Raw genomic sequence first — 14,209 nt, forward strand, 5'->3', positions numbered from 1 at the left:
AATGGATAATATTTAGCTCAAGGGCAACTGAGCTGATGCTTTTCCATAGTCATCCTGGCTCAGCTTACCGGCCGGTTAAATTGCACTGCCGTGGGCTCCATGAGCATTCTGTGAACCCTGCAGATCTATTTACCCCCACCAGACTGTGGTTTAATCATTGGCCTCTGTGGGGCTGTCACACCATCGCAGGCTAATCAGTGCCACTCTAAGTGGGAAACAAAGCAGCTCCTGGACCCAATACTCAACTTGTCTTGTATGGGAGGGAGCTGATCTCTGGGCAAGGTGAGCCCCCTGCCCCGTACACATTAAACTGTGCACTTTTCCTCCTTAGCGTGTTAATAATAAGAGTCCCCCATGATCCTGTTATAGATTGTTAGAGAGGACCAGAGTAAACCACTTCAACCCGGATTGAAAGGCCTGTGCCAGCAACAACACAACAGCATGGCTCTGTTTATGTGTTCATTTGTGTGTGTTGCAACCTGTACCTCAGGGTTACAGCAGAAGGAAGGTGACACATCCTGCCTCCCCAGCATATAAATGCAAGAGCCTTCTCGCTGAGCTGCTGCTGGCTCTGGGGCGTAACAGTTTAGTGTGCTTCTTCCCCGTGAACGTGCAACCTTTTCCAAGGTCATACCTTGCCAGCAGCTCAGATCTTTACTAAAGCAGTATCCTGCTCATTTGTCACTTACCATCCAATTCAACATGGCAACCCGATGGGGACTCTGCGGTGCTGGGAAGATCAGCCATGACTTCAGTGTGGCCCTGAAGACTCTGCCGCCTGAAGATCACCAGGTACTCAATAAGAGCAGGCTCACTACATCTGTATTGTGACTCTGGATGTCTCTCTGCTCTGAACACAGCTGCTAGCCAACCCTGAGATATGTTTGTTTTTTTTCTGTTTCATAGATAGCAGTCATTGCATCGAGGAGCTTGGAGCGTTCCAAAGACTTTGCCAAGAAGCATGAAATTCCTAAGGCTTATGGAAGCTATGAAGAGCTGGCCAACGATCCAGATATTGGTGAGTTAAGAACTATGAGTAGCAATACTGGGGGTTTGCTCCTCTTTTTGAAGCTGAGACTTGAATGTGTGTCCTTACAGATATCGTGTATGTAGGAGTGCTGCACACAGAGCACTGGAAGGTTGGTCAGCTGTTTCTCAAGGCTGGGAAGAACGTGTTGTGTGAGAAACCCTTCGCCATGAATTTAAGACAGGTGAAGGACCTTGTTGCCTCAGCCAAGAAAAACAATGTCTTCCTGATGGAGGTAAGGGTTGCAGTGTAAGATTCATTTAGACCTTGCAGGTATTATTTTTATTAGAAGTGCAGCTTTTGTGCACACCAACATATTAAGAAGGGATGCAGAGTATTACCTGTATATCAGTACTGGCAGATATGACAATTTCTGCCTTTATATACAACCGATATTTTGGCTATGAAATCTGCCCATATCAGCAGTGAATATTATCCATATGAACCAATAAGTTTAGGGCTGGACAAACAGACCTACCTCAGCTACCAAGTCTTTCTTTAGTCTTCATCATTCTTACACTTTAAAGTGTGCTGAAGTGTTAGGTCTAAACTTGATTTAAATATTGGTGTTGGCTTATGTTGTAGCTATCAGCAAAGTGGATATCTAAAAATAACTTAAAGGAAATAATCTTTTCAGACATTCATTGTTTCTTGAAAAATGTAAAGCCATTGGATATAGAAATGAGTGTAGCAGATGAATAAACAGCATTTTAATGCGCTGCATTGTTGATTTTGGCAGCCATTTTAAATTTGGTCTTTGTCTTAGTCTTAAGCTTAAAATATTTGATGCAATTTAATATTGGTCATTTTTGGCTGACCACTGAGGCCAGCCCTACAGATGACTCTGTCTGACTGACTGGGTGACTGAGTAAGGCTACTTTCAGAGCCATACCATACACAGTTGGGTTCGCTTGTACTGAAAGCTGTCGGTAATGGCTCCACAGTGGTAAATAGAGCATACGTACGGAGTCGCGCTATGGGTGGGGGTTAAGTTGTACTGAAAACCCTCAGTAATGGCTACTTCTAACTCCAAATATGTAAGATATAGCTTTGGCATTGTGTCCGTTTTATTAGAACTGGACCACATTTCTGTATGAAATAAAGAATTAAAACAAATCTGAAAGTTTTTCATGTTGTTATGTAATAGTATGTAATAGTTACAGGGAAAGGGTTAGTAGTTGCGAGTGGTTGTATACGAGACCTACTAGTAAGTGTTAATTTGTCGAATAAAACTATGACTAAAAATGTTGGTTAACAGCCCTTTTTCCATGATAAAAGCTAGACTAAGACTAGCCAAAAATAGATATTTGATGACTAGAACTGACTAAAAGTAAGTTTAGTTTTCGTCAAGATGACTAGAACTACATTAAAATGTAATTTAATTTTTGTCGGATGTTAAAAGTCCATGATATTTCTCCTGTGTGTGTAAATCTGTCAAAATACAATGCATATGTAGCTATTCTGCCTTTTAGCTGTAGAAATCAGGGACCCCAGGTTTGGCAGGGTGCACAGAACACACTACCATGAACTGATACCAGATTTAGGTAAGAGAATAAATGCTTAAACTAAAAGTCAACACTAAAATGCTTGGACTTTCTACTAAAACTAGATAAAAATGTTTTTGAATTTTTGTCAACTAAAACTAGACTAAAACTATAAAGGCTAGAAATGACTTAATGTGACTAAAACTAAAAGGCATCTAATCTAACGACTAAGACTGAGACAAAAATTCCATTCCAATCCAATCGTTTTTATTTATATAGCACATTTTATAAACTGAACATTTCCAAAGTGCTGCACAAAACATCATTAAAATTGAAAATAACTGTCAAAAGTAACACTGCCGCTAGTGGAATGCTTAGCTTAGATTTAGCCACGACAACGTGTCTTTACTAAAACAAGGGCACAGAGCAACACTGAAAGCTTTCCGTGACAGAAGAAATGTTTTCCCATGCTGTATCATCAGCATAGAGCTGATGACCAGCCCTTGGACAGCTTTCAGGCAGACTATTAATAAAAAGGATAAAAAGCAATTGTCCTAATATTGAGCCTTGGGGTGTGCCCATTTTATTTGCTAACCCGAGAGGAAAACAAGCAGGATATTTCTTACGATAATTTTCTTTGGTGTACCTTTCAGGAAATATGCCACTGGTCAACAAAAACTATCCCTGCACATTTTAGGTAGATTTGCATTTCTTATTAGGAGATTTTAAAGCTAGGGACTCATAAGAGGTGGAGGAAGCAACAAATAATAAACTGCAAATCAGGTGAAGCTCTATGAACAGTTTACATTTGCAGTCGCTCTAGGCTGTGCGCTCTGTCTCTCTTTTAGGCCATCTGGTCCCGCTGTTTTCCCCTGCATGTTGAGGTGTGTAGACTGCTGGCAGAGGAGGCAGTAGGGGAGGTGAAGCTGGTTAGGGCCTACTTTGGCTCCCCCCAGCTCCACATCCCCCGCTCAGTGGAGAAGGAGTTGGGTGGTGGTGCGCTGCTGGATATAGGAGTTTACTGCCTTCAGTTTGTGCTGATGGTGTTCAATGGGGAGAGGCCAGAGTCCATCCAGGCCACAGGGGTTCTTCTTGACTCAGGTATTCATTAGTATCATTAACCACACTGTATAACTCTGTGATTACAAACTTGATATTGAAACTACTCTTTGTAAACGAAACAGTAGAAAATAAAAACCCTTAGTGAGACTTGGAAATCACCTCTTTTATGAACTTTCCAAAACGCAAACACCTAGGGGAAGAATTCTTCACACAGAAAATCCCTGACTTATCTTTAAAATGTCAGACTAATCCAAATCCTCCCCCGAGAATACAGTAGTACAGTAAAACTGGCAGGGGAATTTGTAACTGCATGTCTCACAGCAAGATATCCTTCAATGTAAGACCATCACACTATGCATGTAATGAGCATTTCTTATCTTTAACATACCCTTATTCAGCATATTTGACAATTTAATGGTGTATTTATGTGACCTCCTCCCTTTTTAATCAAAAATTCATACCAGTAAAGCTGAACAGAATTGAACTGATTGACCTAATGGAAGTGTGCTGATCAAAAATGCATTGAAATGACCTGAAAGTGAACTGAGCTGAAAGGGAATTTAACTGATATCCACTGCAATATTCCTGGCATTCATTTCAATGTTACAGTGATTGACTTTTCTAAATGTTTGGCAGGGGTGGATGAGTCTGTGGTTGTGGCGATGAAGTTCTCCAGGAACAGGATCGCCTTCTGCACCTTCTCAATCTCAACTAAACTTTCAAACGATGCTGTCATCAGTGGCACCAAGGGCTCCATTAGAGTATGCTATGCCAGTCTTGTAACAGGAACATTTGGCTTAATTAAGAAATGATTGAGACATGCAAAAAGTGAGCTGACTGCTAATTACTTTCACATTTAATTAAATCAAAGCATCAAGTCTCAGATATTTTCGCATAGTTTTTCAGAACTCACAAGTGCAGTGATTGGAAGAAGACAGATGCATTTCTTTTTTCCCTCTAGGTTGTTGGCCCCATGCACTGCCCCACAACGCTCGTGGTCAACGGCAAAGAGACAGAATACCCTTTGCCTGAACCCTGCCTCCCTCTGAATTTCACCAACAGCACTGGGCTTCGCTACGAGGCGGAGGAAGTGAGGCAGTGCCTGCTTAAAGGTAGGTCACGATAAAAGGAAAGTTGTGTATTTGTCTTCAAAGAGATGGAATTGTTTGAACAGCCAGAAAGCTCCATTAGAAAGGTGAAAGACAGACCATGCAATTTAAAGAAATGCTGCTTTCATCAGGCTTTTTGTTAGAATTCATATGATTACTCAAATCCCAAAAAATTACTTGCATTTGTCAGATTGGTTATTAGTCCTTGAAATGTCCTCTAGCATATACTGAATAAAACCCCCTATTGTTTCATCTCCTATATTAATTTACATAATCTTTACAATCCCTGCTTGGACACATGTTTGATTGTGTATGAGTGCATAATTTAACAGCTTATAGAGAGACTTTGTATTGGCCTGATTTCCCTCTTTAACTCCTCTTCATCATCAGGGCTTAAGGAGAGCCCACGGATGCCTCTGGCGGACTCTGTCTTACTGACAGAGATCATGGATGAAATCAGGAAGCAGGTGGGAGTTGCCTTCAGCCAGGACAGCCAGTGACATCACTCCAAAGCTGGTCTGTTTCACCTGACCTAAACCTACTCAGGCAGAACGGAGGGAGCTGCTGCAGGCTGGCTTTGGATCTTTGGTATAAGAAGATCACGCAAGGCACTGAGCAACAAAGGCTGAGCAGAGCAAGCATCACAGAACACCAAATATGATGCAGATTATATTAAGACACAATCAGCAATTTATGGAGAATTTGCATCTTCATTTATTCTTCTTTGCATTTCAGATCTTTGCTACCATACAGGCAGCATGTTAACACCTTGTAGGTCCGTGCAATACAGCGCATGGCAACGCTGTCAGATTAAAAAAGATTTGCTTGGAAACATGTCTTAAACCAGTAAATCCCAATGTAAACAAATAGAGCAACCATGTCATGTGTAACCCTCGTGTAATCAAGTCCTGGGCCTTTAAAGACAAACCCAGCTGTCACTGTGAGGTGTGTGATTGATGAATCCAATAAAACACTGATTGTGAAAGCCTTGTTTCATTTCAGATATCATCCACTGCACAGAGAGGAGAGACTTGGAGTGGCACATTTGAATCAGAGTGTTCTGTCATGTCTGACCCCAGCAGCCGTGCACAAATAGATGCATGCTCTCCATACAAAAATAGGCTGTTGCACTGTCTGCTTCTCAAGGTTGGGACAGAGAAATGCCTTTATGAGTCAGCAAAGTGCACGACTCATTTAATAACTGTTCTCAACCTATCGGGCTCAAAGGACTCCTAAAACTGGAGGAAGTCATTTTGAAGTAATTTTTCACCCCCTTTTTTGCATGTTTATGAATAATATAAATTGCAGATACTAAGAAAGGTTCAGGTTACTTTATTTGTATCTGTAGGTAGATTTGTTTTGCAAGAAAGAACCTAAATATAATTATTTTTCTCCTTGCCACAAGTTCACTTTATTACATTTTCACATTTAATAACAGGTAGACCAATCTCTAAAGCAGTGATTATCAGCTGGTGGCATGGGGGCCATATCAGTTCCCAATGGCTCCCCATCTGGCCCAGATAATGATTACATTCATAAAATGTGAGGAGGAAAAAGATGCCTTGGTTTTAATGGGCTATCTATTAACCCTTAGAAGGCCATGGCCTATTTTTGCCATTCTGTAAATTATTTTCTTTTGACTATTTAACCAATCAGAAAATGTTTACCATGCTTATGTTTGGTCTAACTCATTTTGGCCATTATTTTCAGAGATCTTCAGAAATTACTTCATTAAAAGAGGAAAAGCAGCTTTTTAATTGTAAGAAAAGGAAATAATTGGGTTAAAATGTTTATAAAACATTTATTTTCACCCATTATCACAATAAAACAGAGTGAAATAAAAGGTATGGATGCATGTACTTCATAGAAGTTTTGCCACCTTTTTTTTCCAGCAACCAACTGAAAACCGCTCACTTTTGGGTCCTAATCCACCAGTTGAAAACCACTAGTTTAAATCAAGGCTAAACTAGCAACATTGCAACAGCAGGAATGACTTAATATTTGAATGTGTTTTTCTTTTTCTTTCTTTCTTTTACAGAAATCCACCTGTTAGTTTTTGTTAGTAACTGTGATGCATGCTAAACTTGTAGTTGTCAGCCCAGTCCTGATAAAATCTGCCATTTTCTGTGCCATCTCTCTCCGTCAGGTTTTTAGAGTGAGCAAATTTCCTGCCTGAGAATCAAAACACATGTTTTTACCCATCAGGAAGCAGCATAGAGCATTAAACTCAGTGATGGGCAACATGGAAATCTGTAGCTGAAATATTTCAGTCATTTCCTTGTAGCTGGCTGCAATATTGGCTTTAGGCAGTGTATGCTAATGAGACCAAAATAGTTATCTTATTTCAGTTTATCTGAAAGTCCAGCATCCAAAGCATCCGCTTGGATCAAAGCTGGCCTTTGCACAAATGTAGTTGATGACCCCTGCTCTAAAGCAACATATTCAAAATTGGCTCCAGCAAACTGTGGCTGTCGATGCCAGCTCTTTAGAGGCCTGTTTTATCTCTGACCTCTGACACTCCTGCTGATTACATGAAAAAATCCCCTCTAGAGTAGAACAACCAATTCACTGGAAAAATGAATATCAATTAATATTATAATGCCCTTTTCTGCCACTCTTTTCTTTTGAGCACCATAGCTAGATATGGGATTAATGCTTGATTCATCACAAGAGAAATTCTTGAGAAAATTTAACGCAATACAAAAATATCACACCATTATTTGGATAGAAAATAGAAAGAGGTGAATTTCAGGAAGCCAAAAATGCACCTCGGTGTTTTGGCCTAAAACACAAAAATAATCCAACACAACCCAAAAATGAGCACATATTTGTTCATTGTTCTGTTGTTGTCTTATGATCACTATCCAAAGGTCATGTTTTTGTTCCGTTAGCATGACTCATCATCACTGTCAAGTTGGGCTATTTTTGTAAGTACCAAAAACTGAAAAGTAATACTGTATCTCCCTCTTGTGGCTGTGACACAGTATTCATCTTGGAAGCCCTGTTAATCGTCTCTCATAGGACAGGCAGTCTGGTGTCCAATATGGCAACCAGGTGGGGAATCTGCAGCGCGGGCAAGATCAGCCATGACTTCACTGTGGCTCTGAAAACTCTTCCACCTGAAGACCACCAGGTATCAGTATGAGTAGATGCATAAACGGAAGGAATCCGTGTTTCAAACAGGCCGAGACGTTTCGTCACGAGCCGGAGATACGTCTTTGCTGCAGAGGATCCTGCTAATCACGACAGTCCAAAAGTTACTAATGCTTGCAGGTACTATTTCAGTGGTGTGGGTTCTAAACCTGCAACTTATTCTTGCTAAACGCCACAAAGCTGACAGGAATGTTAACCCTTAATTACTTTATTCTCTCACCGTAAAGTAGCCTAGTGGGCATTACGGTACGTTTGAGGCTAAAATGATTACATGTTGCGGAACACAGTCGAAATGTACTGACATTCAACTCTAATGCAAACCAGTGAACAATTAAAAAGCACGGAACCAAAACGTACGATACTTGGTGCTGTTAAACTTTTTGCCATTTCTATAAATTATGTGTTTTTTTTTTTAATCAAATGGCAGCATTAAAGGCGGAAGTGCCAAATGCTGCAGCTCCTCCAATAATCCCTAAGGCTGAAGATCATGACAGAGGCTTTATATTAAAATACTTGACCTCACAGCAAATGTGAACAGGTGCAGCAACGGGTTTGCTTTTAGTTGAGTATTTCCATTTCTATAACAACTGTAAAGGTTACAATATTGTATAGCCTATTTACATTTTAGTAGTAGGCTACTTGCTGTACACTTACCCAGGTAGGGACGCAGCCTTTTCGGGTGCCAAATAGACATAAAAGCAAGGCCGTCCATTTGGGGGGGTGTAAAGGGGAGAGCTTTCTGGGGCCCAGCAAAACTGCGGGCCCATGGGGGTCAGCAAAATCATGGCCCATTGTAAAGTTAAGCTGTGATAACCATGTTTTGATTGTAACCCAGTAGCAATCACTCTTATTATAGCAACAAACAATGTTTTTACATTAATGCTGGAGAACAATACAGACGTCTAAAAGTGTAAACCCCTCACCTTAAAATGACCTTTTAATTGGTAACAATAGGCATGGCCACACTGAAATTAACGATTAGGAAAGTACTGTCGGACTTAATTGCTAAGCCATAAGGTGCATCACAAATGTCAGGAAGCCAGAAAATCAAGAGGAAGAAACTGAGACAACCTTAAAGGAAAGAAAATAAAAAATTGTTTCAAGACACAAAAATGGGTGAGCCAATTCTGTGGGCAGGCCTGCCTAAGAGTTCCTAAGGTTTTTCAGTTCTGTGTAGGAGTAATGAGCAGAATATATGCCTAGCTCCCTAAGTTCTAATATAAGTTTTCAGACAGCATTAACATTCATTAACATTAAGTCAGTATAGATTAATAATAGATTATAAGAATAAGTATTTTTTTAATGATAGGTATTTCTTTTGGATGCAGCAGGAGCAATGTGTTGCAGCATATTGTATTAAAGCCTTTTATTCACAGGTTGTGGCTGTGGCAGCTCGCAAGTTAGAGGATGCCCAGGAGTTTGCCAAAAAGCACAGCATCCCACAAGCATACGGCAGCTATGAGGAGCTGGCCAGGGACTCAGACATAGGTGAGTAAAGGATCAGACCTGGCCCTGTATTCACAAACATTTCATGCCTCATGTCTCCCTTAGAAAGCTTTCAACTCAGCAGAAAAATTCCTAGCAAGAACTCTTAGCTTTAAAGAAATTTAGGAATATTCTTAAAGCAACTTTTGGCAAAGAATAGAGGGAACTTTTATCTTGGTGAGGAGGCATGGCATCACAGAGTCCAATCAGACAATGTGCTATTATTAAAATTAAATTGTAAGCTTTGATATTAAAGTAAAAAGCCTATAAAATAAATCTATCAGCATGTGAAGTGTTTAACTCAGAGATCAGATGCACCTGTGGTGTAAACTGTATTTTGACAGTCTCTCCATGCAACCTCCCCTTATGCCTAAGAGAGGCCAAAATGGACTGAAATGTTTGCATAAATAGTTTTTCAAGGATACAGTTTTAAATTCAAGGAGAGATGATTAGAAAGTGTCATAATTCTTTAACTTTCTTAGAATTTCATCAGTTGGAGCATCTCTTTGTACCAACCACATTTAGGAATAATGTCTGTTTTTTGTATGATGTACTTTTGCATTTTGTTTACTTCCATCACCAAAACAAAGAGGCTTGTGCCTTTAGACATAAACGTAAGATAAACAATACAACAAATGCCAGCTGCTTTTTAATATTTCAACTAATCTTCAGTTCATCTTAATCCACAGTTCTTGTCATTTTACAGTGAAATTAATTTTGACTCAAAGAATATCCCCTTGTTTGTTTGTGAGAGCAGATGTAGTGTACATTGGAGTTATCCACCCATACCATCTGAAAACGTGTCTGCTCTTTATGAACGCCAAGAAAAACGTTCTGTGTGAGAAGCCACTGGCCATGAACGCCAAGGAAGCGAAGGAGATCCTGGCCTCTGCTAAGAACAATGATGTCTTCTTTATGGAGGTACAGCTAGACCAAAACAAAAGAACATGGCCTTTCTCCTTGTAGCCGTTCTTTCTTTATTCATTTACTCACACCACATGAAATGCCTTGGTGTCCCTGATCTAGGCTGTCTGGACTCGATTTTTCCCGGCCTCTGTGGAGGTAAGGCGGCTGTTGGCTCAGAGGGAGGTGGGCGAGGTGAAAATGGTGAGAGCTGAGTTTTGTGTGCCAGTGTTGCACATACCGAGATCAACCCAGAAGGAGCTGGGTGCAGGAGCAATGCTGGATATTGGCGTTTACTGCCTACAGTTCATCTGCATGGTGTTTAATGGAGAGAAACCAGAGTGCATCCAAGCCATGGGGGTGTGCCTGGAAACAGGTAATGAATAAGAAACAAGTAGGGTCTGATATTCAGGCCAACAAACAGCATTAGCACTCCTGTTGTTGCTCCTTTATATGATTTGATTAGAATTTATGAGTCTTTTGCTGCTGTGATTTCATTCTTCATGTGAGATGACAATCTTTAACCAGGGAGTGTCCCTGTCTGATAACACTTTACTGCTTCTCTCACTTCATTTCTGTGTTCACTGGCACTGTAAAGGTGAAGCACTGATGGTCCGAATCAGAATGTCACCGCGCTTTTTTTATAAACAGTAATCCTCTTCATCAGGAACTCACTGGAATGAACTGACTCAGCACTTTTGCACAGAAGGCATGAGAGGCACTCAAAGAATCTGTACTGTTTGAAATCATGCCACTTTAGGGTTTCCTTTTTCAAAAGAGATATTCTAACTGTTTCTATGTGTGTTATTACAGGAGTGGATGAGACTGTGGTTGTTACTCTGAAGTTCTCCAGGAACAGGATGGCAGTGTTTACCGCCTCTGCTGGTATGCAGATGGCTAATGATGCCATAATTGTGGGCACAAAGGGCAGTATCAGGGTAAGTCATCACAGCAAAGTCGCATGTTCAAATAAAAGTCACACAGCTTGCTATGCAGCACAGTCTACATCTGTAAGTGAAATATAAAAATCAGATAAAGGAAACTAAGAAGTTAATGATGTTAAGAAACCTACTGAATGATTTTCATTAACTGAACATGCTTTATTGGTAAATTCAGTGGTTATACATGTGTTTTTATATATGTGACAGAAAAGTTTGTTGCATGTAATTTTAGATCCCTGAACATATGTGGTGCCCCACATCACTGGTGGTGAATGGGAAAGAGACTCAGTATCCTGTGCCAGAGCCCTACCTGCCTCTCAACTTCCTGAACAGTACAGGGATGCGTTATGAAGCAGAGGAAGTTCGACAGTGTTTGCTTAAAGGTACTACGGAATTACTTATGTGTGGGTTTAATCAAACATTAGTAAAATACAAAAAAGATCAAAAATTCACACTTTTAGGACCAAAAATATCAGTGGACCTTCATACCCTCTGAAATTAACATTGTTGTATACGAGAAGTGACATACCATAGATCGTACCCTCTTACTTTTTTCCTCTAGAAGTTAGCCCATCGTGTTGTTCCAGTGAAGCCATCTATGCCTTCAAATTCCTTATAGAAGCTTTTTTAGCAAGCCTGAAACCTGGGTGACTTTCCAGGGTCTGTAAAGATTAAATCCACATCAGTAAATTCAATGTTGAATGTGTTTTTGTCCATTTTCTAATCAATTTTTGATCGCTTCTGCCGCTAGTGGCTAATTTTTAATACTGTTTTGTCTCCCACAGTTCTTTGTGAAGGGCTGTGTCAGCTAATGGCAGGCTTTTTTGTTGTTGCATCATACTTTGACAAACTGTGCAACTATGACCGTCTAGATCATGACGGCGCGTAATGGAGGGAAAGACAAAGAGCTTATGATGTGGCCCCTCTTGGCTACGCTTTTTTTGTAAATATATTTATTGTTTTGAAGATAAATTTCTTGCAAAATTATTATTTTTTCACTTTTTGGTCCCCAAGAGATTGGACAAGTTTGCCCAAAACAGGTTCTAATCATTTTTGTTTACTGTGTGTCACACATAAAATCTTTGCGTTTTAATTTCCATTTAACTTTTTTCTGTCTTTGTTGTCCCAAAACTTTTTTTGAATTCAAATGACATTACTACAGCGCACATATAAAGCCCAGGTTAAAGTGACCTCAACAGAAACAGTCAGAAGTGTTAAATATCTGGAGCATATCCCAAACATGCTTCTCTCGAATGTTTTTTTGCTTTTTGGATACAAAAAGATACAATTGTGAAAATGCAGAAAATGTTAATATTTAATCATAAATATAATATCATGATTCTCAGCAGTAACATACTTTTTACTGACCTTGGAGAAAACACTCATGGCTTAAGCCCTGTAAGTCAACCCCTTACTCCACTTATGGACCTAAATGAAATTTTTCTCCCTTGTTTACTTGGATTTTTACTTTTTAAAATTACAGTCTGAACAACAAAAATAATGAAATTTTCTCTAATCCTATTTGAAACTCTTTAGTCTGTGGAATTATTAGAATGATTAGGGAAAATTGGATAAGTGCCATTACTAAAAAAAATAATGTAAACAAATAAAAAAACAGATCAAAGGAAAATACTAGAAATGAACATAGCTGCAATGTGATTGTAGCCAAAATTTTGTTTCATCTGCAACATGGTGGCTTGAACTGAGAAAGCTCGATTGTTTCATACTGACACAGCTATTCACCATGATCCCGATAACATGAATGAAAAGCTTTATTACAAACTAAGATTAAATAATTTGTCATAAATAAAAATGAAAAGGACAAATTAAAGCTAGACTTTAACATCTTTGTTTTCTGTTCATAAAGATTATGAATGAAATATGATCAATAAATGAGGTTTGAAAATGCTGTTCCACCTTTGACTGCAATAGATGAATGACTGAAATTTAAATCTAGCATCCCTGTACTATTTATTGAACTACAGACTAAATGTAAACTTGACAGAAGCTCCTTAGAGTACCACTTGTATTCAAATGATTAATGGAAGATGTGCGCAGTTGTTTTGGTAATAAATATCCTTTTATTGTTTATGTGGAATAGTCTGAATTAGCAGTTAAGCAAGTTCCTTCACTAAACAATGTGGGAGGAGGGGATAGATTTCATTTGTAGTGGAAGATTTTTGTGAAACAGAATGAAGGATCATCTAAAACATGTGAATAACTGCTCAGTTTGGGTCATTATTGTTTTGATAATCTCATTAGTTTCTTTCAATTTAACAATTTGTTGAGGTTTTTCAAATGTTTTTTGTAAACCATCATCTTTCAATAGCATCACATACACACGACTTTCCCTGTGTGTTAAGTTTGCTTCATTATCATGCAGATAAAGGTGATTTCCTTCGTTTAATAATCATCTTACAATAACAGCAATTACTCATCTAGAAGATTTACAGCAGAGCTGCTCTGTTAATCTATCAGACCTGTAGTTTTTGAATGTTCAGTATTAAGACTTGTGATGTACAAACTCAACACTAGGTGGCATCAGAAATCCTGAAACATTACAGGCTCTGTACCACGCTCCAACATGCATTATGTCTGTTCTGACAGTATTTTATTTTTGCACGTAGGGCTGAAGGAGAGTGCAGTTATGTCCCATGCTGACTCTCTGCTGCTGGCTGAGGTGGAGGACGAGATCCGCAGGCAGGTGGGGGTGACTTACAGCCAGGATTGCCAGTAGACCTTAAAGATGGATATTTTTCTAAGTGAATAACCAGGCTATGAGAAGTTTAACTTTTGTCAAAGAAATTCATAATTTGATAGATTGAGAGCAGAAGAACTTAGTTTTTGTTGGACTTTTCTTACCTCTCTAACAATAAAGTGTTCTCATGTTCAAACACTAAACCAGTGTAAAGCGCTTTGATAATCACATTTTTTGAGAATTGTTTTTATCAGTCTTGAATTTCTTAATCTAAATCCTCTGCTTTACTCTACATTTACTGCAGTACAACCTGTCAATACTGATCATTTAAAAAAAAAAATCCAAGG

General features: G+C 39.2%; 2 protein-coding genes across 2 annotated transcripts; both read left to right on the top strand.

Moving 5' to 3' along the window:
• Positions 1-702: 702 nt before the first annotated feature.
• Positions 703-5,182, top strand: LOC121513714 (trans-1,2-dihydrobenzene-1,2-diol dehydrogenase-like). Its single transcript, XM_041793647.1, has 7 exons — positions 703-792; positions 907-1,018; positions 1,099-1,262; positions 3,360-3,612; positions 4,210-4,334; positions 4,535-4,685; positions 5,073-5,182. The coding sequence occupies exons 1-7, from the start codon at positions 703-705 to the stop codon at positions 5,180-5,182; spliced, it is 1,005 nt and encodes a 334-aa protein (XP_041649581.1).
• Positions 5,183-7,686: 2,504 nt separating this feature from the next.
• Positions 7,687-14,065, top strand: dhdh.2 (dihydrodiol dehydrogenase, tandem duplicate 2). Its single transcript, XM_041808227.1, has 7 exons — positions 7,687-7,815; positions 9,212-9,323; positions 10,078-10,241; positions 10,347-10,599; positions 11,037-11,161; positions 11,397-11,547; positions 13,792-14,065. Exons 1-7 carry the CDS (start codon positions 7,726-7,728, stop codon positions 13,899-13,901), a joined length of 1,005 nt encoding a protein of 334 aa, XP_041664161.1. The 5' UTR covers positions 7,687-7,725; the 3' UTR covers positions 13,902-14,065.
• The last annotated feature ends 144 nt before the right edge of the window (positions 14,066-14,209 follow it).

Source organism: Cheilinus undulatus, linkage group 1, assembly GCF_018320785.1.
Source record: "Cheilinus undulatus linkage group 1, ASM1832078v1, whole genome shotgun sequence".
NCBI classification, from domain to species: domain Eukaryota; kingdom Metazoa; phylum Chordata; class Actinopteri; order Labriformes; family Labridae; genus Cheilinus; species Cheilinus undulatus.

Excerpts from the sequence above, each read along its gene's own strand:
- LOC121513714 (XM_041793647.1), top strand. The coding sequence starts at position 703 with ATGGCAACCCGATGGGGACTCTGCGGTGCTGGGAAGATCAGCCATGAC. Across the intron at positions 1,263-3,359 it reads ACAATGTCTTCCTGATGGAG|GCCATCTGGTCCCGCTGTTT; the intron begins GTAAGGGTTGCA and ends TCTCTCTTTTAG. Across the intron at positions 4,686-5,072 it reads GAGGCAGTGCCTGCTTAAAG|GGCTTAAGGAGAGCCCACGG; the intron begins GTAGGTCACGAT and ends CTTCATCATCAG.
- dhdh.2 (XM_041808227.1), top strand. The coding sequence starts at position 7,726 with ATGGCAACCAGGTGGGGAATCTGCAGCGCGGGCAAGATCAGCCATGAC. Across the intron at positions 10,242-10,346 it reads ATGATGTCTTCTTTATGGAG|GCTGTCTGGACTCGATTTTT; the intron begins GTACAGCTAGAC and ends TCCCTGATCTAG. Across the intron at positions 11,548-13,791 it reads TCGACAGTGTTTGCTTAAAG|GGCTGAAGGAGAGTGCAGTT; the intron begins GTACTACGGAAT and ends TTTTGCACGTAG.